Consider the following 27,291-nt stretch of genomic DNA (forward strand, 5'->3'; position numbering starts at 1 on the left):
CGGCTTCACAGGAGAGTTTTACCAAACATTCAAGGAAGAACTAAAACCTATCCTCCTCAAACTATTCCAAAAAAATTCAAGAGGAAGGAACACTTCCAAGCTCCTTCTATGAAGCCAGCATCACCCTAATACCAAAACCAGATGAAGACAACACAATGAAAGAGAATTACAGGCCAATATCCCTCATGAACATAGATGCCAAAATCCTCAACAAAATTCTAGCAAATTGGATCCAGAAGTACATCAGAAAGATCATACACCATGACCAAGTACGGTTTATCCCAGGAATGCAAGGATGGTACAATATTCACAAATCAATAAACGTGATACATCACATAAACAAATTGAGAGAGAAAAACCACAGTCATATCAATTGATGCAGAAAAAGCATTTGACAAAATCCAACACCCTTTCTTGATAAAAACTCTCAACAAGGTGGGAATAGAAGGATCATACCTCAACATAATAAAAGCTATATATGATAAACCCACAGCTAACATCATACTCAATGGGCAAAAACTAAAATGATTTCCCCTAAGAACAGGAACAAGACAGGGTTGCCCACTCTCACCACTCCTGTTCAACATAGTACTGGAAGTATTAGCCACTGCAATTAGACAAGAAGAAGAAATAAAAGGCATCCAAATTGGAAAAGAAGAAGTAAAGCTGTCCTTATTTGCAGATGACATGATGTTGTACATAAAAAACCCCAAAGACTCCATCAAAAAACTAATAGACTTAATAATTGAATTTGGCAATGTAGCAGGATACAAAATTAACGCCAAGAAATCTATGGCATTTCTATACACCAATAGTGAACTTACAGAAAGAGAGACTAAAAAAGCAATCCCATTTACCATTGCACTAAAAAAATTAAGATAACTGGGAATAAACTTAACTAAGGAGATAAAAGACCTATATGTGGAAAACTACAAGACACTGAAAAAAGAGATAGAGGAAGACATAAACAGATGGAAGAACATTCCATGTTCATGGATTGGGAGAATCAACATCATTAAAATGTGCATAATACCCAAAGCAATCTATAGATTCAATGCACTCCCTATCAAAATACCAATGGCATATTTCACAGACCTAGAAAGAACTCTCCAAAAATTCATCTGGAATATAAAAAGACCCCGAATAGCTACAGCAATCCTGAGAAAGAAGAACAAAGTAGGTGGGATCTCAATACCAGATTTCAAGCTGTATTACAAAGCCACTGTTCTCAAAACAGCCTGGTACTGGCACAAGAACAGACATATAGACCAATGGAAAAGAAAAGAGAATCCAGATATCGACCCAAACCACTATACACAGTTAATATTTGACAAAGGAGGCATGAACATACAATGGAGTCAAGACAGTCTCTTCAATAAATGGTGTTGGGAAAATTGGACAGATACATGCAAAAAAATGAAACTAGACCACCAACTTACACCATACTCAAAAATATACTCAAAATGGATAAAGGACTTAAACATAAGACAGGAAACCATAAAAATACTAGAGGAATCCACAGGCAGAAAAATCTCAGACATATGCCAAAGCAATTTCTTCACCAATACTGCTCCTAGGGCAATGGAAGCTAAAGAGAAAATAAACAAATGGGAGTACATCAAAATAAAAAGCATTTTCACAGCAAAAGAAACCATCAACAAAACAACAAGAAAGCCCACTGTATGGGAGAACATATTTGTAAATGTTATCACTGATAAAGGTTTAATCTCCAACATCTACAGGGAACTTATACAACTTAATAAAAGAAGACAAATGATCCAATAAAAAAATGGGCAACGGACCTAAATAGAATCTTTTTGAAAGAAGACAGAAGGAAGGCCAAGAGACACATGAAAACATGCTCAAAGTCACTAATTATCCGAGAGATGCAAATAAAAACGACAATGCGGTACCATCTCACACCTGTCAGAATGGAAATCATCAACAAATCAACAAACGACAAGTGCTGGCGTGGATGTGGAGAAAAAGGAACCCTCGTGCACTGCTGGTGGGAATTCAGACTGGTGCAGCCACTGGGGAGAACAGTATGGAGTTTCCTCAAAAAGCTAAAAATAAAGCTCCCATTTGATCCAGTAATCCCACTTCTAGGAATATATCCCAAGAAACTAGAAACACCAATCAGAAAGGATATATGCACCCCTATGTTCATAGCAGCACAATTCACCATAGCTAAGATTTGGAAACAGCCTAAATGGCCATCAGCAGATGAGTGGATTAGAAAACTATGGTACATCTACACAATGGAATACTAGCTGCTATAAAAAAGAAGGAATTCTTACTATTTGCAGCAGCATGGATGAACCTGGAGAACATTATGTTAAGTGAAATCAGCCAGGCAATGAAAGAAAAATACCACATGATCTCACTCATTTATGGAAAATAAAGAACATTATAACCTGATGAATAAAAAGATATAGATACAGAGGCAGTAAAGCACCGAACAGACTATCAAATTACAGCGGGAAGGCTGGGGAGTGTTGGGGAGGGAGGGAAATAGATCAACCAAAGGACTTGTATGCGTGCATATAAGCACACCAATGGACACACGACACTGGGGGGGGGGGGGGGGATGAGGGCATGCGACAGGGGGTGGGGAGGCTGGGGGAAGGTCAATGGGGAAAACAAAGGAGATATATGTACTAATATATGTAATACTTTAAACAATTTAAAAAAAAGATAGAAATCGTTAAAAAAAAAAAAAAAAAAAAAGATGAGCTTCCAAAAAAAAAAAAGAAGAGGAAGGTGCTAACTTTGGGCTAAATGGAGTGACTTGGACTACACACTGAGATGTCCTTGACTCTTTTAACTCCCAAATCAGTAAGTGTATCTGTTTTACACTTTGTGGGTAGCTAACCAGGACATGTATAAGCAACAGACATAAGAAATTCTAGAATACATTTGAATGGGAGTAACTGGATATAATAGCCATTCGACTCGTCGATTCAATCTTTCCACGTTTATAAAGAGTCTTACAGATTCTGATAAAATCCCATCTCCCAGGGAGATCTCTAGGCTCTATTTCCTGTGTGTAGCTCACTGTGCCACCTAGTGTCCTGGTTAAGTACAGCATTCTCCTTGGCATTCCTCTTAGTTTAACTTAATACAAATAAGTTCCTACCACTTAAGCATTACCACAAGTGAAAATGCCAAGTGGATTTTCTTCAAATTTGAATGGCTTATTTCACGTGATCTGATTTTACCACATAAGCTATATGACATAGTGATATTCACTGCTGTAAACCCTCAACGCACTCTCCCAAAAGATGTGCAGTCTTGTTCTACAGTAGACAGATCTGACATACTAAGAAAGAGCTGAATTGCTGCCAGTCAAGGAGACAGTGCATGGTATTATGTCATGGATGAAGGGGAAAATTGTAATTTTAAACAGAAATCCCAAATCAGTTACTTTGATTAACATTTGACCCAGCTGCTTCTCACATGGGCAACTCCAGACAACATGCCTTAAAAAATCATCGATCTGGAAATAGTTAATGATTCTTCCAAGCATAGTTGGGGAGGACAGACCATTTAAAATAATATCATCACAAGTTAGTAATACTCTTATTACTAACTACCTCCCACCTATCAAGAATATTATAGTAAATGTTTAGAGAAATTTGGACTGTGTCATGTCCTAGCAAAAATTCAGACAGATTTGCAAATGCCTCTCACACACACAAAAAAAAATTTATGATTAATTTTTTTATTATATGGGAATAGTAAAGACGGGATTTTGATAATTAAATGAGTGTGTATAAAGTTATGTAGAGTGCCTCATTATAAGTAAATCACAGGGTAATTATTTTTGCTGTCATGGTGACATATATTCAGTGATAACTGAATAAGATTCCTTTTGTCTACACAAAACATAACCCAACTCTAACTTCAAACTGTCCCTTGTGATTTAATATTTCAGAGTTGGATAAATAATCGCTCTCAACTTTGTCCCACTAAGGCTTCTTTTCAAATTTCAAAGTTTTACCAAATATGCAGTAGTTATGTGTAATAATGGAATATTCATCTTGAGTAATAAATAACCCTATTTCTATCCCTAAATTCCTTTAAAATTAACATGGATACCTTCTACTTAGTACTGTTCACATCTTGGTTTGTTCATTAGATATAGGTTGAAGCATCCTATGTGAATTTTATTAATAATTCCACAAACACACCCTGACAATCTAAACTGGGAATGTTAATGTACTTAAGGTCTTCATCAAAAAAAAGATAACAGCAATGACTATACATGTGCCATACATCTGAAAGGCCAAATTGAAAAAGAATGTAGCTATAGGAACAAGGTTCAAATAAACTGAACCTCTTCAATTTATTGCCCAACTAATAGAGAAGAAATTTATATAACACTTAAAATTTTTTTTCAAGAAGCACAAAACTCTCCAAACATAACATGATTAATCCTCATTGTTTCTCAAAGCAACGTCTTTAACATCCTCCTTGAGGTTAATGATGAAATCAAAACAAAAAATAGACGCCTTTAGAATTTTTAATCTGTGATTCTACTAATACAGCACGTCTTAGAAATTTTTAGAGGTTAAGATAAAACAAAAGCACTGGTGAGAACTATAAAATCATGTTACTTCCCAGAATCATAAAAACTCTAACACAAGAATCTAGTCTTTGTTCTCTCCCCTGAAAAAACCTAAGGATAAGTTAGAAAAATATTGGAATTAACATTAAATCCTACCTGACCTGTCAACTTGATGACTAATGTTAAACCCTAAGTTTTCATTTTCACACTACCTTCTAGCTTTTAAAAATCTTCCTAAAAGGACACTTGTGGCACATGATAAAATATTTTGATAATGAAACCATTAGGATACATCCCCCCCCCCCAAAAAAAATATTTTAAACATGTACTCTCCAATTGAAACTGTATAACTCTTCATTTATATATAGCATCTGAGTGTCACATAGCTCAGTATGACTTAACAGAGAGAAACCTTAAACTGGAACAGGCCTTGAAGTCTACAGGTTGGTATTAAAAGCTGTAAATATTAACTAATAAGTCCACATTTTTCAGTTAATATCTTATCCCCAGGCATGATAACTTTTAAGTGGTCAAGGTATTGTGCAAAACTGCCAATGCAGTCTTCTCCCCTGCCCCATATCTGATGGGTATATGTTCCAAGATGCCCAGTGGATGCCTTAAACCATAGATATACCAAACCCTATATATACTGTTTCTTGGTATATATACATACCATTGATAAAGTTTCATTTATAAATTAGGCACAGCAAGAGATTAACAGCAACAATAATAAAATAGAACAACTATAACAAAATCTATATTTATAAAAGCCTAAGTGACCAAATGACCGAACAACCAACAGGTCGATCGGACGCTATGATGCACACTGATCAGGGGACAGACACTCAATCCACAGGATCAGGATCCCTCCTATCTGGATCGGGCCTGCAGGGATCGAGCTGAAACTGGCTATCCAACATCCCCTGAGGGGTCCCGGATTGTGAGAGGGCACAGGCCAGGCCAAGGGACCCCACCAGTGCATGGATTCATGCACCAGGCCTCTAGTACTGTAATAAAAGTTACATGAATGTGTTCTCTACTTTCTTCTGTCTCCATGTTTCTGATGAGAAATATACACTGAGTGGCCAGATTATTATGATCTCTGAACACATAATAATCTGGCCACTCAGGATATATACATATATATATTAGAGGCCTGGTGCACAAATTCGTGCATGGGTGGGGTCCGGCCAGCCTGGCCAGGGGGAGGGAACATGGGCAGTTGGCTGGCTTGCCTGCTGGTCAAACTCCTGATCGAGGGGACAATTTACATATTAGCCTTTTATTATATAGGATATACACTGAGTGGCCAGATTATTATGCGTTCAGAGATCATAATAATCTGGCCACTCAATGTATAGTCATTCAAATTATTGCTCCCCTACAATCAATGCATCATTTCTGATGACTTTCAAGATTTGTCTTTATTTTTTAGCAGTTTGATTATTAAGTATCAGGTGTGGATTTGTATGAGGTTATCATGTTGGACTTAACTGAGCTTCTTGAGTCTGCAGATTTATGTCTTTAATCAAATTTGGGAATTTTTTCATCTAGAATTTCTTCAGAATTTTTTCCCTATACTGCACTTTCTCCTCTCCTTCCAGGATTGAGATGATCTGTTACTTTCCCACATATGATGAGCACTATTCATTTCTATCCCCCAATCTCCTTTAATTCTGCAGTTCAGACTGAAAAAATCTTGATGATCGAATTAACTTCACTGGCACTTTCTCTGTCAACAACAGTCTGTTTTTTTTTTATTTTGGTTAGTGTATTTTTTTTTTTCAGTTCTAAATTTCCATTAGAGTGTCCTGTATGTCTTTTATGCTTTTTCTGAAACTTTCCATCTTTCATTTCAAAAGCATTCCCATAATTGTCTAACTACTATGCTGTACAACTGAAACTAATCCTATCTAATAAAAGAGTAATATGCAAATTGACCGTACCTCTGCTACACCCACAAGCCACACCCACTAGCCAATCAGGAGCGAGTATGCAAATTAACCCAACCAAGATGGCTGCAGCCACGGAGCGAGCAGGAGGCTTGGGTTTCCCTGGTAATGGAGGAAGCCAAGCTTTCCGCACACCCTGGCTGGCCTAGGCCTCCACTCAAGGCTACAAAGTTTCAATTATAGAAGATAAATAAATCCCAACAAAAATGGTGGCAGCCACAGAGCTGGAGAGAGCAGGAGGCTTGGGTTGCCCCTGGCAATGGAGAAAGCCAAGTTCCCGCCCAGCCTGGCCAGCCCTGGCCTCTGCTCAAGGCTACAAAGTTTCAATTATAGAAGATAAATAAATCCCAACAAAAATGGTGGCAGCCACAGAGCTGGAGAGAGAAGGATGCTTGAGTTTCCCCCGGCAATGGAGGAAGCCAAGCTTTCCGCACACCCTGGCCAGCCTAGGCCTCCACTCAAGGCTACAAAGTTTCAATTATAGAAGATAAATAAATCCCAATAAAAATGGCTACGGCCACAGAGCAAGCAGGAGGCTTGGCTCCGCTCAAGGCTAATACGTTTCAATTATAGAAGATAAATAAATCCCAGATACCAGGGCCTCCACTTGGGTCACTGGGGGGCATGGCCGGCCTGCAAACCACCACAGCCCCCTCATCCAGGCCACCCCACGCCCCAAGGGAACCCCCACTCTGATCCAAGACACCCTTCAGGACAAACCAGCTGGCCCCCACCCGTGTACCAGGCCTCTATTCTATCTAATAAAAGAGTAATATGCAAATTGACCATCACTCCAACACACAAGATGGCTGTTCCCATGTGGTCAAAGATGGCTGCCCCCATGTGGACACAAGATGGCCACCACAAGATGGCCAGCAGGGGAGGGCAGTTGGGAGGGAACAGGCCTGCAAGAGAGGGAATTTGGGGGCAATCAAGCCTGCAGGGGAGGGCAGTTAGGGGTGACCAGGCCAGCAGAGGAGGGAAGTTGGGGGCGACCAGGCCTGCAGGGAAGGGCAGTTGGGGAGACCAGGCCTGCAGGGGATGGCAGTTAGGGGTACCAGGCTGCAGGGGAGGGCAGTTAGGGGTGACCAGGCCTGCAGGGGAGGGCAGTTAGGGGCAAATAGGCTGGCAGGGGAGCAGTTAGGCATCATCAGGCTGGCAGGGGAGTTGTTAGGGGGTGATCAGGCTGGTAGGCAGAAGCAGTTAGGGGAAATCAGGAAGGCAGGCAGGCGAGCAGTTGGAAGCCAGCAGTCCTGGATTGTGAGAGGGATGTCTGACTGAGCTTTTAGGCCCGATCCTACCGGGATCGGGCCTAAAAGGGCAGTCAGACATCCCTCAAAGGGTCAGATTGGAGAGGGTGCAGGCTGAGGGACACACCTCCTGTGCACGAATTTCGTGCACTGGGACTCTAGTACTAAATAATATTGAATGTAACCTGTAATTTAAAAAATTCTTTTTAATTTTTTAAAAAGCTTTTCTGCTTCTTTATTGTAGCATTTTTATAATCAGTGTTTTAAAGTATTTGTCAGATAATTTCAACATCTATGTCATCCCAGCATGGGTATCTATTGGTTGACCTTTCCCATGTGAGTTTAGGATTTCCTGGTGGTTTGTATGCCAAGTGATATCGGATTATATCCCGTATGCTTGGATAATATCCTCCCCTACCAGAGTCTCTCCTGTACATTCATATCTCTAATGCAGCCCTTTTCAGCACTCCATGATGTGTTTTCATAAGTGTTTAATTTCAGTATTATTTTAACTAAAGTCCATCTAAATCTAATAGTTTATAAATGAGACCAAAATTTTATTTGTAATATACTCATTTATTAAGTTCCTCTTGGTATACATAAAGTATTCTGTTTTTGTTCAAGGTTTAGAAAATAGATGCAATTGGGGTCTTTTCATTTAACTTCACAAAACAACATATACAATTTCTAAAATACCATATGACAGACCCACTGACTCATTAACATGGAGAAAAAAATATCTAGACATTTGCCTCCATTAATTAGTCATCAGTAGAAACTCACCAGTGCTCAGGATGGTGTTTGTATTTTATAAGAAATTTTCAAATAGCATGGACAAATTTAAATACTATGTTAGTTCTACAAGCAAGTGAGAAAAAAATTCAGAAGTCAGCCTGCCATTTTCTTAAAATCATTTAATACCATATCATCCATAAGACCTCATTAGCCATTATACAGATCTCTTTCTTGTTTTTTTTTTTTTGGCCTTGAAGCTAGAATTTATTTACTTATTAATTTATTATTTTGGTTAATCCTTATCTGAGAATATCTTTCTTCTTTTTCTTCTTCTTCTTTTTTTTTTTTTTTTTTTTTTTGTAGTCACACAGGCCTCTGGAGCCAAAATTTTAGTGTTCTTAGGCAAATAAACAACTATACCAAATCAACCATAATCCTTTCCAAAAGATGTTTCGAGCCTTGATCCTTTCAAAGTAAGGATAGCTATGTTCTATTCTCCTGTTGAGTTCCTTGAATCAAAAGCCAATCTTTTTTTAAATATTTTTATTGATTTTTTAAAGAAAGAGGAAGGAAGAGGGAGAGAGACATCCACATGAGAGCAAAACATTGCCCTGCCTTTCAGTGCATAGGACAATGCCCAACCAACTGAGCCACACCAGCCAGAGCTCAAAAGCCAATCTTAAGAGTCTATTTTCTGTCTTATGTAAAAAATTTTAAAGTAGTATTATTAAACAGAACCACCACTGTTGAAGTCCCTGACTCAGTCTCACCTGTAAGTAGATGCCTAAGGTTTCTCTGAACACCTTGATAGAGGAAGCTATTAGAACAGGAAGGGGGGCAGCAATGAGTCAATAAATGAAAAGCAGCCAATAAGCCTGACGACAGGACACGTGGACAACAGGGCCAGTGAACAGACTCACAAGAAAACCATACATCCCATAGGGAAAAGTCAAAGTGGTCTTCTGAAAGTGAGCTCTACTGTGGACAATAGAGGGCAATGGTACATAGTCAGATTTTTTGAAAACATGTTTTATATCAGATCTTAACTAAATTTTGCAATGAGTCACTAAATATAGGATAAAGTTTCCTACCTTAGAACTAATAAGGATACATGTGTGACATCTTGTTTCCTGCACATGTTTTTACATGTAAGAACATTATAGTTGTCCAAATAAATGATGCAGTACTTTCTTTTTTCCTTTTCAATGTATGGATTCTCAGTTAAAAGAGAAGTAAATCTGAAGGAAATGCTAAGGAATCTTCAGTAGATTTACAAAATGTGTAATTGCTTTGAGCATAAAAGTCATGTTTGCAGTTTTTGTTGTTGTTTTTCCCTACCTACATCAGAGTAAATTGTAACTGGCTGGCTTTTGATTGTTATCAAGTCTTATTAAGCTAGTTGCTTAGTACTCACAGTGACCTTAGAAGTTTTTGAACATGACAGATTTACAAGTATTTGTGTTTGAATTAGCATCTCACTAATGACATATTTTAAAAAATTATAAAATTAAACAAAAAAGTGAACTATACTTTCTCTAATCTTGACCCAAATATTTAACTTTCTAATTCAAAAAAAATTTTTTACAATAAGATTCCAAGGAAGCCAAACAGCTATTAAATCATATTGCAGTCTTCCTGTTCTTATTAATTAAAGCTTGACGCAAATGTTCTTACGGATCCGCGTAAGATACAGTGCTAATGCAATTATTTCCAAGAGAGGGAAGAACAAAAACTATATTATGTACAAAGAAATTATGGTATTAATGTGAAAATTTGGAAAATGAAGTATCATAGTAAAATGCCAGACATCAAAAATTACCATTTCCATGTAAGTCTTAGCTGTCACTTTGCATAGCCCAAAAAGCATAGTTAATAACATAAATGGCACCATGGCTGGGTATCTAACAAGAAAAACCTGAGAAGGACATACCACAGATGCAAAACACTGTCCACTTATAGATGTAGAAAACCTGATTTCAAGGTTCTCATCTTTTCAATTTGATTGAAAAAAAATCAAGAATTTTTAAAATACCATGATTTTAAGTGAAAATATTAATGTAACACAATAAAATTAAGACATTAGTTTATTAATATGTATACAATATGCACTATAATGCAATGAGTCTTCTTAGTTCTCAGTAACACTAAATCAATTTGATTCACATGTGATTTTATTTTATTCCTTTCAGACAGAGCCAATTTAAAAGTATGTTCAGCTACTTTCAATGTATAAGCACAAAAGAATCCAACTGCTTCCCTACAGAATATTTTTTAACTGTATGAAATAATAAAATGCAGGTTTTTCTGGATTTAGAGCTTGACTTCATAAATACTTAGCATTAAAATAAATCCCCTGTAACACTGATGTTGAAGATAAAAGCGTATTTTCAGAATATAGTCTAAATTTCTGAACCAACAGGCAATGTTCTATGTCTGAGAAATTTAATTCAATTAATTTTTTTTAAATTAAGTGCTTATCAAATAAAAACATTACATATGACTGGGAAAAGACATGAATTTTTCCATGAACATTAATATTAACCATTTGAAACTAATATTAACTAATGCCAGTTAAAAATAAATAATTTTGAATTTTAACTATTTTATTTTTCCATTTTTATATAAACCACTATATGAAAAGAGGTTTTTTTATATCACAAGTTTACTTCGGTTTGTACAATCATAACCAGAAAAGAATAAAATCTAGTGAGTTTTAAAATACTCTTAAGCCACAAAATTACATATATTGAAACATGTAAGAAGAATGATGGTGGAAAATAAGTACAATCATTTATTTAGGAGTTCCATAGGGAATTTTCCTCTTAGAAGATTTTAGAATATTGATCCTTTTGCCAGAATAGGGTCAGCATATTAAATGTGGGTTGAAACTGCTTGTATGGCATATGTGAGTCTAGATAAAGTATGTTACTGCTGGCATCTGTCATCACATTAATAGTTTGAGTAGGTTTGAGCATACAGAGCAGGCTTGGGTGGGCTCAACCAGCTTGGGTGACAAAAGTACAAAACCTCTTTGTTAAGTGGCTGTTTACACACTTACCAGTCAGCCCAGTGTCTTGTCCCAATTAATCACATTACTCCCAAGAAAAGTGTGTTTTAAATTTCACTCATAATAGAAGCCTAAAAAGGATAAAAACTAAAGAAAAATTACCAAGTCCATTTCTCTGCCTCAAAAAAAAAAAAAGAATATTAAGAATGTTGTGTTACATGACAGTAAATTTTTGATTAACTGTACATTTTTCATTGCAGATGACTGTATAAAGGACAAATATGGGAGTACTACTTTATATACATGTTTCCTACTACTGAATAGTTTACTACAAATGAAAATCCAGCTGAATATATTGGTGCTAAAATAAACTTAAAAATGTAAGCTTATCTAACAACATGAAATAAAGTTCAAATTTTGAGACTTGCTAAAAACCATAATTCAGGGATCTTAGTCAAAAGTTTATCTGAAGTTAGTTACATCAAAACTCCCATATTTGCCCAGCTGGTGTGGCTCAGTGATTGAGCGTCAATCGATGAATCAAGAAGTCGTAGGTTTGCTTCCCAGTCAGGGCACATGCCCAGGTTGAGGGCTTGATCCCCAGTAGGGGGCATGTAGGAGGCAGTAGACAGATGTTTTTCTCTAAACAATGTTTCTATCCCCCTACCCTTCTCCCTTCCTCTCTCACTCTCAAATCAATAAAAACATGTTTTTTTTAAAAACTCCCATACTAAACTAAAGATATAGAATTGCACATAAATTAAGATAGACCAAAATATACATGCTGTTCCAGTCGACAAGTACATTTGAGAGTATAAAATGCTCCTGCAAGACATGATGCTTAACAAAGAAATGTTTTATCCAGTCTGTAAAAACTAAACTGAAAATAGTTACACCAAAATATAATTTTCCCCAGCTGGTATGGTTCAGTGGCTGAGCATCAAACCATGAACCAGGACCCAGACTCCTACGGGGAGAAATTGGACTGTCTGGCATTGTGTCAGAAAGCAAGGGTGGCTTTCTCACAGAGTACTCCCAGGAATCATTTTTACTGTGCGGGCGTGTGGGACATGGGGACATGGAGATGCAGAGAAGGCTGACTGGCAGCCATCGCTGTTTGCTACGCCCTGGTGATTCCCTGATACCCTGCCCCACCCAATTTACAACCCCACCCAAACTGTGCCCAGCGGCTTTTGCATATGAATGGCCTGTCCTTTTGCAGCCTAACCTAACAAACTGCAGGTGGGTCAGAGAGCTCCAAATCTTCCAAACCCTAAACAAAGAGGAGAAATCTGTAGATCTTGCTGTAGCTCCTGCTGGGTGGCCTCAGGCAGTAGCTAACTTTACACCTCCTTGGAGATCCAGGAGCCAGTGTACCTAGTGGTCAGTGTGAGACCATACCAGATTTCAACTCCTCACATCCATAAGTGACACACTCAAGAGGCAGACTTAGTGAGCACCAAAACCCCACTGAAGCAAGTCCTGCCCCATAAGGGTGTCTCCAGCACAGAAGTTCTTCCATTATAGACACAGCGGGTCCTCACAGCCAATTGGCCTGGAGGTCAATTCCTCCCAGTGATACCAACAGCAATCAAGGCTTAACTACAACAAGACTGTGCACACAGTCCACAAAGAGGTGCACCAAGAGTGTCCACCTCAGGTGATTGGGGAGGCTGAGCCACTGGGCCCTATAGGACACCGACCACACAAAGCCACTCTATCAACTCAGGGAAGCAGCCAAAATGCGGAGACAAAGAAACATGTCACAAATGAAAGAAATGGAGGAAAGCAAACTACTGGATATAGAGTTCAAAACCACAGTTATAAGGTTACTCAAGAATCTTCTAGAAACCTCCGAGAAACTTAGTGAGACCTCCGAGGAACTTAGTGAGACCTTCAAGGATCTTAATGAGAATGGCAAAAAAATGGAAAAGGACCAGTCAGAAATTAAGCACACACTGTCTGAAATAAAGAATAATATACAGAAATTCAACAGTAGACTAGAGCAGTGGTCGGCAAACTCATTAGTCAACAGAGTGGCAAACCACAGCTCACAAGCCACATGTGGCTCGCAAGCCGCAGTTTGCCGACCACTGGACTAGAGGATCCCAAAAATCCAATCAAAGATTTGAAATACGAGCAAGCAAAAAACACCCAACCAGAAAAACAAAAAGAAAAAAGAATCCAAAAATATGAAGATAGTGTAAGGAGCCTCTGGGACAACCTCAAGCGTACCAACATCAGAATTATGGGGGTGCCAGAAGAAGAGAGAGAGCAAGATACTGAAAACCTATTTGAAGAAATAATGACAGAAAACTTCCCCCCACCTGGTGAAAGAAATAGACTTACAAGTCCAGGAAGCACAAAGAACCCCAAACAAGAGGAATCCAAAGAGGACCACACCAAGACACATCATAATTAAAATGCCAAGAGCAAAAGACAAAGAGAGAATATTGAAAGCAGCAAGAGAAAAACAGTAAGTTACCTACAAGGGAGCACCCATACGACTACCAGCTGATTTCTCAACAGAAACTATGCAGGCCAGAAGGGAGTGGCAAATATTCAGAGTGATGAACAGCAAGAACCTACATCCAATATTACTCTACCCAGCAAAGCTATCATTTAGAATTGAAGGTCAGATAAAGAGCTTAACAGACAAGAAAAAGCTAAAGGAGTTCATCACCAAACCAGGATTATATGAAATGCTGAAGGGTATTCTTTAAGAAAAGGAGGAAGAAGAAAAAGGTAAAGATAAAAATTATGAACAACGAAGTGACAACAAATACATATCTATCAACAAGTGAATCTAAAAATCAAGTGAATAAAAAATCTGATGAACAGAATAAACTGGTGAATACTATAGAATCAGGGGCATAGAAAGGGAGTGGACTGACAATTCTCAGGGGGAAGGGGACGTGAGGGGTGCGGGAAGAGATTGGACAAAAATCTTACACCTATGGATGAGGACAGTGGTGGGGGGTAAGGGCATGGGGTGGGGGAGGGGGGAAACCGGGTGGAGGGGAGCCATGGGGGGAAAAAAGAGGAACATCTGTAATAATCTGAACAATAAATATTTATTTAAAAAAAATAAATAAAACAATACTTTAAAAAAGGATATATGATTTTGGGATAGATTCACTGTACCTCAACATGCATCTGTTGGAAGCAGGTAGAGAAGAATGGTGAGAGGGAATGGACACCTACCTATCCCCACAATTTAAGGTCCCCAGATTCAAAGGGAAAACACACGTGTAGCGGCACCCTTGAACATATCACTCAATTCAATTCAAGTCAATGTTAGAAGATGCAAAAGAAAAAAAGACTAGACATTCTTCCCACATTCACTGATTCACAACCTCAAAGAGGTTCACATCAAGTTATAGGCAATGTTGAAATTTGAAAAGTTCTTAAAATAAATGTTTAAACTTTCAATATATAAATTTGGTGGCCAAATCAGTCCTAAACTTGAACTGGCTGGAGGATCAATAGCCATTACCCTTGCATTGAATGTAAACATTTACATATTACAAGTCTTGTTATATGGTGAGGTCCCAAATCCCACTGATGATGTGACATAATATGTGGCGTAATGCAGTAGCTTTGGAGAATATAAAGTATTCCAAGTTCCAAAACACATGTAGCCCAAGGATTTCAGACAAGGGAATCTGAACAATATCTACTTAAAGAATAAAAGGAAGAGTAACATTATAAAGAGGTAAACTGCCTAAGGTGGAAACCTGGATTGAAGAATGTATTTTCTATCCCTTTTAAGTTAGAATTGGCTTAGAAACCTTGGATATTGTGTAATATGGAAACAATAACACTGCTTACACCACTGAGTTCCTGGAGAAGCAAGAAATAATCCATACAAAATGCTACAAACAATGCCTGGCACAAAGTAAATACCAATAAACGCTGTGGAAAGGAAGTGCCTAGAAAAATGCTTTGAAGACTTACTAGGAAAAGGCAAACAGGTGAATACAGAGTTCAGATAGTTAGCCGGCTCTATACCATATTTTGGAATTTTATTTTTAAAAATCCACGAGTTTTCTTTTTCCTCTGCCCAGAGGTATTTCTACCATCAGGTCTCAGAGGTGGTAGTATTATTGCAAGTCCTGGAGGCAGGTAGCAATCTCAGTGGAGCGAACGAGCATGTGGAGCTGATGGAACGTACTAAGATACCAAGACCTCAATGCACAGATATATTATTTGGAAAGAAATGAACAATGAAGAGCAACCTAGAGGAATGCTTCCTGAACTTAGTGTACAAACTAATCAGCCAGAGTTTTTGTTAAAATGTAGATTCTAACTTAATGTGATGGGGCCAGAATTCTGCATGCAAGTTCTCAGGGAGTCAGAAGGCTGCTGGCCCACACGGGGAGTAGGAAGGCCCCAGAGCAGTGGTCCTCACTGTGAATAGCCAACATCAGAATCTCTTGGGAGTTATTAGAAAAGCAAACCCTGGGGCATAAGGAAATGCTGGGAGATTGTTGATCTCAATTGGCTGTTTACATTCCGTCAGACTTTTCCTGGGAATAAAAGTAGAATACTTTTTTTTTTAAATATATATTTTATTGATTTTTTACAGAGAGGAAGGAAGAGGGATAGATAGTCAGAAACATCGATGAGAGAGAAACATCGATCAGCTGCCTCTTGCACACCTCCTACTGGGGATGTGCCCGCAACCAAGTTACATGCCCTTGACCAGAATCGAACCTGGGACCTTTCAGTCCGCAGGCTGACGCTCTATCCACTGAGCCAAACCGGTTTTGGCAAAAGTAGAATACTTTTTAAATACATTAAAAATAAAAGGAGTCCAGGAGACTATGTCACCTAAATAAGAAAACTGACTTCTCTCTGCAAGCAATTACCAAAACTATAGCCCTGCAATTACACTTAAAATGTAGGCTTTGACATGCTAAGAAGCCTGCTCTGATAATATAGAGGCAGAATTGTACAGAACCACTTACCAACTAGTCACAAAATAGATGATTTCCATTTCACCTAGTTAACAGAGATTGGACTTCGTAAAGAAACCAAACTGGATGTAACCCAACCACATCATGGTTTAGCCAACTTCTCCAAAGTAATGTTTACACATCCCCTGGCTCATATGTAAATATATGTCAACCATTTGATTTATAGCTATAGGTGATCTGTTTATATACACAGATACACAGACACAAATTACAGTACATTAATGGTTTGAAACACAATATTTCTAAAGGACGAAAAACCTGGAGTGTATAAATAAAGGATGTCATGACCAGAAAAAAGATTTCAGTTTTTTTATTGTAAAATAGGTGGTTTTCCCAAAACTTTATAATAAACTGATGCATTCAGAATTCAGATTTAGTTTTCTTTTCCAACTTCCAAGTTTGAATTTACAAGTTCACCTCTCAGAAACTGAGCACACAGTTCTGTCCTCAATCTATTTTTAAAGATCAGTTACTGACCTTGAAAGGCACTGCACTTGCTTCAGGACTGGGGGTGGACCCCCTTGATTTCTGCCAGGACCATGCCTTTCACACAGTGCGGTCCCCAGAACATACCTCTGGTGTTCCCACCATGGGAGCGGGGGAGGGAGGAGTGCTTCTGAATGTAGTGAGCAGAGGCCAGGCTTGCTGCTCAGCACCCAAGGCAGGAAACAGTGCCCTCAACAATGACCCAGCCTCAAATGCCAAGACCAGGACCCCATGATTTAAGCAGTTGGGGCTGCAAACACAGAGAACGAATGTCCTGTATAGGCATCATTATTATATTCCTAGCACAGCGTGAAGCACAGTGATAAATATTTGTTGATTATTAAATAAATTACCTCTGTGTAGCTGGGACCTTAGAGTCATAGAGATGAAAAAGAACGAGAAAGGGGTTATTATACATGTAATGTCTAAAACTACCAAACAAAATTAGTCATTGTCAGAACCAGAAAAAAATTTAAAAAGTCAGTCAGCCCAATCTCCGTGTTTTGGGAATAATATTTTCATATGAAAGATGCTTTCTAATGCACTGATATTATAGTGATGGGGGATCAGTCTTCTTAACAGTAAAAGTAAAATATAAGATCTTTATAAATTTACTAAAATATCAGTTTCTACTTTGAATAGTGCCAATGTCCCAAACTTTCATCAAATTAATAAAGCATTTCCTCTATAAAAAGTAAGACCAATATGACATAAATCACACATAATAAGTGATATTTCACAAGCGGGAAACAAAGCAACATGTAATTATTTTTCAAAAAAGCAAATCACAGACTTCCATGGCCTACAGGCATTTATACTTCTGAGAATTCTGAGATCTAAAATGTCATGAGAAATTCTGAACTGGCTTACATTTCTGAAACACAGGAACTGAGAGTCACAAGGCCAAACATACCCTTAATAATCGATTCAGCTGCATACAAATCTCGTTTGTAGGTCACCTAAAGGACAGATAAACCTCATTAGACTTAACAGAGCAGGAAGGAATGTGAGAGCAATAAAATTATGCCCCCAAGGAAATTCTTGATTTTGGAGAAACTATAAACACATAATACTGACAATTTCTAAATTACATCAACATCAGCAAATTCTGAATAATGTATTCTATTTCTACAAATGGTTAAAGATTTGTTTATTGAATTCTCTTGTCAATGTAACAGAAGTTTATCAAAGAATATGTGGTAGTATTTATATGAAAGTATTAGAATTATTGTTTAATAGTGAGGTTTTACTTAGAAAGGAAGAAAAGGTAAGTATAACAAAAATCACCAAATCACATTTTTAGCTGAAATGAGGAAATTCTCAAAGGTCAATTCACATTAAGAAGGGAGTTTCTTCTGAATGGAGTATGTCTGTATGTACCCACAAGGTTCACCTTATGAGGATTTTTGGCTCTGATAAAAAGAGCATAGAAGGCCCCACCATGTACATAAGAATCATCACAATCTTTCCTTAAAAACATGCAGCCTCCTTGCAATTGTAACGGGCTCTTTGTAATGTAACCTGACATGGCCCTATGGCAGATACGTCCCAGGCCACACACTGAGCTCAGATATAGAACATGTCAGGTGTACTGCATCACAGAATAGTTCTCTATACCAGTGGTCGGCAAACTCATTAGTCAACAGAGCCAAATATCAACAGTACAACGATTGAAATTTCTTTTGAGAGCCAAATTTTTAAAACTTAAACTTCTTCTAACGCCACTTCTTCAAAATAGACTCGCCCAGGCCGTGGTATTTTGTGGAAGAGCCACACCCAAGGGGCCAAAGAGCCGCATGTGGCTCGCGAGCCGCAGTTTGCCGACCACAGTCCTATACCATAGAACTGAAAATGTACTAAGTAATGAACTAACTAATAAATACTATAAGGTCTTAGGAGCTCATCATTCAAGTGCCCAGATGATTAGGATGCAAATAGTCTAAAAACCCACTTTGAGAAGTACTCACCAAATTAGTACCTTTCTATGCCTACAATTTAAACTATTTTTCCCCTCCAAATTATCTCATAACTACACTTGTACAGAAACTTTGCTCAGCTCAAGTGGCCCAGGGCACTTCTACCCAAAATAGATTCCTGCATATGCCTTTATCCTGGCTGATAAATCCTAACCCAAAACTACAATCCAGAATTAAAGTAGCGGTCAATTTGTAAGATAGATGAGAAATTGCTCAAGCATTCAACTAATCTATTTAAATTAAATGTGACATTGCTACATTATCTCTAAATCAAGACATGCCAACCAAAACTAGTACTATAGTTACTGATCTATTATCTGGAAAAAAATAGAAAACAGACATTTAAAAGTTCACGCTGTGCATTTTACCAAATTAAAGGATGTACTAGTATTGATCTCATTCATTCATTTAACAAATACTTATCATATAACTACTGTGTTCTAGGTCCTATTCAAGGTCCTGTTCTAAGTGCGGGCAATAGAGGATTCAAAAGAATGGGCAAAACTCCTTCACTTGAGTGGACTACATTTTAGTGGAGAGATTTTTCTTATAAGAATTAAATGTTTTTCTTTTGTTTCTTGAAAAATCAAAGTTAGCTACATATCTAAAATGAAGATTCAATGTTTGCAATTTAAATGAGAAAATGCCTTTTTTTTCTATATTTGTCCGCTGTGTAGGGTAAACTCAGAAATTAATGGGAAGGTGGTTAATTACCTTAATCACCACTATTCATCTCTATCCCCTCCTGCTTTTGTCGAGGGATAAGACTGCATTACAACTTAAAATAGAATTGTGCAAGTCCATTTTTTTTCAAATGAATCTTAATGATGGATTTAATTAAAAGAAAACTTGGTTTCAAATACTAAAATGTTTTTCTAGCATACTTCCAAGACAACATTTTTGCATTGGAGTTCGTTTTATAAATAAAATACATGTCTTTATTACCCAAAGGTCCTCTCTCCACTATCTATACTAATGAAAGGGTAAATTGCTAATTAGACCAGGAAACCTTCCGGGAAACCTTCCAGATGTCCTTCCAGACAAAGCCATGGTGGCAGGGCTGAGGCAGAGGTGGTTAGGGGCAATCAGGGCAGGAGGGGAGGGCAGTTGGGGGCAAGCAGGCCAGTGGGGGGGCGGGGGGCAGTTGGGGACGAGCAGGCCGGCAGGGGGAGGGCAGATAGGGGCGATCAGGCCGGCAAGGGGGGGGCAGTTGGGGGCAAGAAGGCCAGCGAGGAGGCAGTTGGGGATGAGCAGAGTGGTTAGGGGCAATCAGGCAGGCAGGCAGGTGAGCGGTTAGGAGCAGTGGTCCTGGATTGCAAGAGGGATGTCCCAGATTGGAGAGGGTGCAGGCCGGGCTGAGGGACACACACCCCCGGTGCACGAATTTCATGCACCAGTGGTGTCCCTCAGCCTGGCCTGCATCCTCTCGCAATCTGGGACCCCTCGGGGGATGTTGGAGAGCCAGTTTTGGCCCAATCCCTGCAGGCCTGATCCAGACAGGAGGGAGCCTGACCCCACAGGCCCAATCCAGACAGGAGGGAGCCTGATCCTGTGCGATGAGTGTCTGTCCCCTGGTGGTCAGTGTGCATCATAGTGACTGGTCGACCAGTCATTTGGTCACTTAGGCTTTTATATATAGAGATTAATTGTGCAAACAAGAAAGAGTCCTAAATTTCCTTTTATTTTCTACTTTTTTCTTATAGGCTGTGGATACCAACTATGTGCTGATTAAAGGTCTTGTATTTTATTAATATCTTCAACATAAAGCCATATTGAATACCTCAGCTATACTTCTCAATCACTGATGTAATGAAAATAAATAACAAAATATTTCTGTTAAACTTGTTAAGTACTGAGTCTAAAACAGCCCTTTTTTCTAATATATATCAAAGGGAAAAGTACTGGGAAATGTAATTCTGAATTAATGACTTACTCCTTTTCTGTCAGACTCTTATAGTAATATAGGTTGCCCTTTCCTTATTTTTAATTTCAAAAACAGTTTAATGATCAGTTTTGAAGTTGATTTTCTTCTGTCAGCATGATCTATAGTTTTTCTTTATCTTTACATGACACATTATGACAGTTATTTTAAAAAGAAATCAACCTTGTAGTGATGGGACGGAGCCTTGGTCCTCTGATTTACCTGTTTTCACGCTGGGGCTTCAGAGCCTCGGGGGCCACCTGCACTCCAGGGGAGGGGCTCTGTGCAGCTGAGACTGTGAGCTCCACACCTGCCACTCACCTAGCAAAGCTCAAGTTCTGCCTGTGTAGTTCGACTGTGCTTCTGTGCAATATTTCTCTGGGTAAAGTGTTTAGATAAAATATAAATATGAAATACACTTACATATATACACATATGTATACATGTGCATATATACATATATGTATATTTTTTTCAATGGAAGAGAAACTTGAAACTGAGAGCCACAGAGATAGTTTTCTTCCAACTACTAGGCCAGGGCTCTCTCGGCTACCTCCAGGTGAGCACCAAAAACACAAACACGTCACACCTACTTAGTGTTGTTCCATCTGCATTAACACTCAGTATCGTAAATGAGACTCTCAGGGCCAAGTCCAGTTGGCTATCACCTTACATGAGTTAAGTTTTACTACACTGAATGTTCTCCCACCTTCCACTGCATGAGAAATGAATATGTAACTCCAATAATTAGAATCCAGAAAATCTTAAAATTTAAAGATATAGAATGTTTACTTCATACAAATGTAGACTGGGGGATATTTATTATATTTATTTCTATTTCATCAATTACATCTATGTTGAAAATATTCTTTCCTCTAGACTGAATAACTAGATGAAAACCTCCAAAAAGGAAATTATGCCACCACAGTGTATTTTTCAGATTTTAAAAAAAAGGCAAAAAGTGAGACTTTTGTTTCTTTAGTTCTGAACAAGGATGCTAGAACACTTGGCTCTTTAAAAAAAAGTTCACATCAAAAGGAATCCTCAAAAGTCAGCCATTCCGGTAATACTGTGATGACTCAAACACTTCAGAAACTCCTCCTAAACAAGCCTTTTCAGACTACGGGACACAGCTGAATTTCTTAAATAACTGGTTATAAATCTCCTATAAATCTTTCAAGCCTTGAGGATGGTTTTACATTTAGAAACAGGAAGTCTGTTCAGTTAGATTTGTACAGTGTAGTAAGTGATCAATATTTAATTATATTCGGACAAAACACGGCACATCTATACATTAAAGAGATGGAAGTCCGGTAGGCGAGACGGAATTCCACTGAGGGCAGTAAGTGTTCACTGAGCCTGACAAGGCACCAGCACTCAGAAAGCATGAGCGCTAACACCTATTTCTGGTCTCTTCTGTGGTTGGTCACTCTTTGGGGAGGAGGTGGCTCATTTATGGGGATGGCCTCTACTCTGCAGGGTGATTTGAAAAAACTGATGTTTCCTCCATGCTCCAGGGTACCTGCTGCAAGAACGTTGACATCAAGTTTGAATTTTACCTTTTACATTTATTTCTACCAAAAAAAAGTATGTAAAATACAGAAATAATAACCCTCCTGGGATTTCTGGTATCAGAGTAACAGTCCTAGTCATTCCTCACACCACTGAGAGGGTGAACAGCCTGACTTGGGAGAGGTAGGGGAAGGCGATCTGGCTCTGAATCATGCTCCAGGTACTGGGCACAGCCACCCGAGTCCAGTACTAATTTTAGCATAATTATACTAAACCTTTTCTCAAATCCGAGTTTTAGCCAATGGTAGAAACATTGGAATTATTACATAATTAGAGCACTAATGTCAAAGTGTAGATTCCATTGTTTTGGTTTAAAAGCAACTGAAATAATCTTTATTCATACAAAATGGTAACACCATAAAATCAATTAAATTAGAAGCCTATACTAAAGACATCTCATACAATGTCATCATAAGAGGCTAAATAGGGCTAAATAAACAGCTGGGAAATTATTAAAAAAAACTAGGGGCCCAGTGCACGAATTCGTGCACCTTGGAAGGAACTATGCGCTGTGAGGCTGCAGTGGACACAAGGGCAGGTCTCGGCCCATCCTCCATGCTCCCACCTGGCCCCTCCTGCTGTGGCCCCTGGTCCCATCTGCCAGCAGCCCCGCTTCTGCTCCCGCTGCCACCACTCCCATGTGCTGACTGCACCGGCCCCACTTGCACCTGCTGATGGCACGGAGCGATTGGGCCTGGCGCCAGCAGTGGGTGAGCGTGGAGCCCAGTGCTGTCAGCAGGTGTGAGTGGCTGCTACCCCGATTGCCTCTCAGGAGCAGGGGGAGGTGGAGAAGACCTCAGGGGCAATTGGGGCCAGCATCTGCTGCTCACACCCACTGATGGCGCTGAGTGATCGGGACCGGTGCCAGATGCTGGCAGTGGGTGCGAGCGGTGGCTCTGGAGCTGGCTGCAGGTGCGAACGGGGCCAGTGCCAGCAATGGGTGCAAGTGGGGCCATCGCTGGCAGTGAGTGCAAGCAACGGCTGCTGGCCCAGATCGCCTCTCAGGAGCAGGGGGAGGTAGAGAAGCCCTGAGGGGCGATCGGCGCCGGCAGCCGTCCCTGACACCCATTGATGGTGCTGAGTGATCGGGGCTGGTGCCGGGTGCCGGCAGTGGGTGCGAGTGGCAGCTCTGGAGCAGGCAGCAGGTGCAAGCAGGGCCGGCACTGGCAGCAGGTGTGAGCACCAGGTGGGACCGCAGCGCGGGGGAGCAAAGAATTTTCAGTAATCACCAGAGGCTCGCCCTGATGACAGCGACTGGCACCCCACCTGGGTGTGGCGCCCCTGATCACCTGCTCCACTATCCCACCGCAGCCGACGCCTGCCATGTTCCGCGCGTGCCCCCTGGTGGTCAGCGCACGTCATAGTGACTATTTGTTCAATTGTTCTGCTGCTCTGTCTATTTGCATATTGGGGTTTTATATATATATAGATATAATGGTGGAAGAAAATGAATGACAGGAGGCAGAAGAAGGAAACAGGGAACCAGAAACAACTGCAATATTTATACTCTAAGTAATGTCACCTCACTTAAGAGAAGAAATGTGATATCTATAAAAGGCCTCACGCTGTCCTACGAAATACTTTTTGCCCAATCCATTGCATTACATGCCCCTTTAGAATTCAAGATCCTGTTAAAGCACATCATTATTCCAAAAAAATTGGCACTCTCACCCCAGGACTATTGTGGAAAGCACAGTTCCATCCTCAAATCCAGTTGAGTGTAAGGCAATAGAGTAAAAGGACACACACAGAGAACAAGGAAAAAAAATGTGAAAAAAGCAGTCTAACTGGCTAACTAGATTTTTAAAAATAAATTGTGTCAAAGTAAATGTTCTTAAAATCAAACAATAGTAATGATACCATACTTTGATGGCTCAGAAAAAGACTGAAATACCCAGTGAAAGTCTTTTAAATACCTTAACGTATGCACGCACACGCACACACCTTTTCTTCCAGAAATAGTGTTTCAGCATGAAACCAAGTATTTTTATACTATTTCCCCATTTTCTAAAGTACCTATAAGGTGTTTGTACTTGCAACATGTGTCTTCAGGAATGACATAAGCACAGACAATTCCCAGAACAAAGTACCAATTCCATTACCTTCCAGAGATCAGGTGATCCTTCCACAAGTTTGGCTTTGACGTGACAGTATTTTAGAGCCAGCTGCAAACACTCAGTTCCAAATTCCAGGTCATAGTCACTACACTGGATAGGGGGAAACAGAGTTAACACGTTAAAATAAAATTTTAAGGAAAACTTAATCCATTATTGTATAATCAATTACATGGAGGAAAGGAAGAGCCTAGAGAATTTCCAAGCTCTTTGATTAGCTACTGATTATTCAAGTTATAGAATAATTTTCCCTATGCCCTAACCGCCAATAGAAATAGGAATGTTGCAATGGTAAGTCTCAAACTTCCTCAGTCATTTCAGCTGTCAGAATATTTAATTTCTTTTGTTCATAAGCGACCTTTCCAAACATGTTGCTAAAATGCCTGAGGATTTCCATATCATAATTTGATTTAACAAATATATTCATAAAATTCCATTTGGAGTATTCATAAAACTCCAAATCCCCTACCTTACATGTATACCAATTTATAGTTGTAGGTCATAGGTCTCTCATTCACCTTAATAGTTTAAATATCAATACATCCTTTTAAAATGATTTATATTTTTATTCCGAAACTGGACACAGTTTTACAAAGGTCTTTTATAGATTTAGGAAAATATAAACAACAATATTTTAAAGCATATTAAGCAGAATCATTAAAATGACCAACATAATATAATTCAGCTGAATAATACTTAGTGCCTATTACATGCTTTGTATTAAGTGACACCATATAACTATAAAGGAGACATTTATTGTGTCCTCAAGGACTCAAGTCTAGAAGGGGAGACTGGTTTATAACAAACATTTTGCTACCGAATGTGACAGATGTCGCCCTAGAAGAGAATCTAGAAGTAGGTCAGGAGATAAAGTACTTAATGCCATGTGAGGGCTTCAGGGAAGGCCTAGCAGAGGAAAACCTCTATTTTGTACTTCCAGCATCTGCACAATCTCATCTATTAGTGTGTGAGGGAGATGTATGTACAGTGAACAGTGTTCTAACCTGTGGTTAAATCCCAAAGATGACGAGCACTGATGCTTTTCCTGACTCTTCCCAGAGGCCGGATACTGAGCACACCTGGGGACAGCCCTCAACGTGCTCACAAAGTGAATACTGAGGGGAGCCCGTAGCATCAGCTACTCCTGCCATCCCAGCTGGTGGGTAAGAATATTACTTGATGCTGAGCCCGGCCAGCCATGTGATGTGCTAGACAAGATGGCAACAGCCTATAAATTGCATAAAGTCTCTAGGTTTCCAGTCACCACGGTCACTTGGAATCATGAAAAATTATGGGTCAGGTATAAATATATACCAGAAATAGAGGCTAAGAATTTTGACAGAAAGACTAGTCCAAACTTTCCATTCATTGGATGGAATGATATTACAACTATTCATGGAGTTTTTAGTAATTTTTGGCATTAAAACCTTACTTTCATAATGAGTTCAAAACAATGTATGCTTAATGACAAGTTGCATTTGAACTTCTGTGTCTTAAGAACACTGACAATGACTTCCACTTTTCCCTAGGATATGGGAAGTTGGAAAAAATGATGCTCATTTCTGAAGAAACAGCAGGTAAACTATACAAGCACAACTTTTTCTTGAACCCAGAAATGAGGCCACAGATAATCACTAAACAGACATTTTTAAGTTATGAATAAGAAATCAATAGTGATAAAATGAAATTATAAGAAATAAGATATTAATACGAAGGCAGACAGAAAAAGAACAGATGGAACTAATAGAAAATACCCAGCAAGATGGTATTTAACCAAGAACGATAATGACTGTGTAATTGCACAAAATGTCAACATTTATTATCCAGCATGGGAGGCGTAGTGATATCACTTATCACATGAAACACACACACACACACACACACACACACACACACACACACACACACACCACACAGATGCTGAGAACTCCATGCCTCCCTAAACTTGGAGCCCAAGTTAGTGTGGAACAATGTTCTCCCCAGACAGAAGTCCTGAGGACACTGTTTTCAGAGGTCCCGAAATTCACAGCCCATCCCAGTTATGTTACAGTAAAGGTCACAGTCAACAAGTTTCATCCTCAAACCCACCAACCAGTCTCTAGCACGCAAACATGAGCAGAAAGCCCCGATTTAACTGAAACCCAAGAAAAAACTCAAACATTAAAGTTAAAAAGGCAAAAAGTAAAAATTTTTGGAGGAACTAGAAATTATGCAGTTAAAAAAAATAAGCCCAGAATGAAAAAGTATACTCATAAAACAAGACAGGATAATATTTAAAAGGATGGAAAACTGAAAAACAGGAGAGAAAAGAATAATTGATGATAACCACAAAGTCCAATATGTTTTTTGAAAGAAAGAAAGAAAGAAAGAAAGAAAGAAAGAAAGAAAGAAAGAAAGAAAGAAAGAAAGGAAGAAAGAAAGAAAACAGAAGGAAAGAACAGAAAAGGGTAGGACAAGGAAACGACCTAATAAATTTTTTAAACTTCAGTAATGAAGAACATGACTCTCCAAATTAAAAATCCTTATGAAATAAAGAAGCTAATAGATGAAAGTAGAATTAGCAGCTACAACAAAAGGTCTTATAAAGAAGCAGAATTCCAACTTAGTTGAGACTTCTTAATAGCAACAATAAAAATCAGAAAAACAATGGAATAGTTTCTTCATAATTTTGAAGGTAATGATTGTCAACATAAAACTATACTCCCAGAAAAGCTATATATCATTTTTGA

At 38.9% G+C, this 27,291-nt stretch overlaps 1 protein-coding gene across 3 annotated transcripts in view; it reads right to left on the bottom strand.

Moving 5' to 3' along the window:
- The window catches only part of CRPPA (CDP-L-ribitol pyrophosphorylase A), a 180,461-nt gene that overhangs the window by 112,047 nt on the left and 41,123 nt on the right, over positions 1 to 27,291 (bottom strand). For 2 of the 3 annotated variants that reach the window (XM_080665300.1, XM_080665299.1), the window contains exons 4-5: positions 24,551 to 24,655; positions 17,893 to 17,938 (exon numbers count right to left, since the gene is read on the bottom strand). In XM_080665300.1, coding sequence (XP_080521426.1) covers positions 17,893 to 17,938; positions 24,551 to 24,655 — 151 coding nt within the window. The remainder of the gene's footprint in view (positions 1 to 17,892; positions 17,939 to 24,550; positions 24,656 to 27,291) is intronic. The other variant, XM_080665301.1, reaches the window with a different exon arrangement.

The sequence above is a fragment of the Plecotus auritus genome (genome assembly GCF_963455305.1).
Source record: "Plecotus auritus genome assembly, chromosome: 4".
In the NCBI taxonomy this organism is placed as follows: domain Eukaryota; kingdom Metazoa; phylum Chordata; class Mammalia; order Chiroptera; family Vespertilionidae; genus Plecotus; species Plecotus auritus.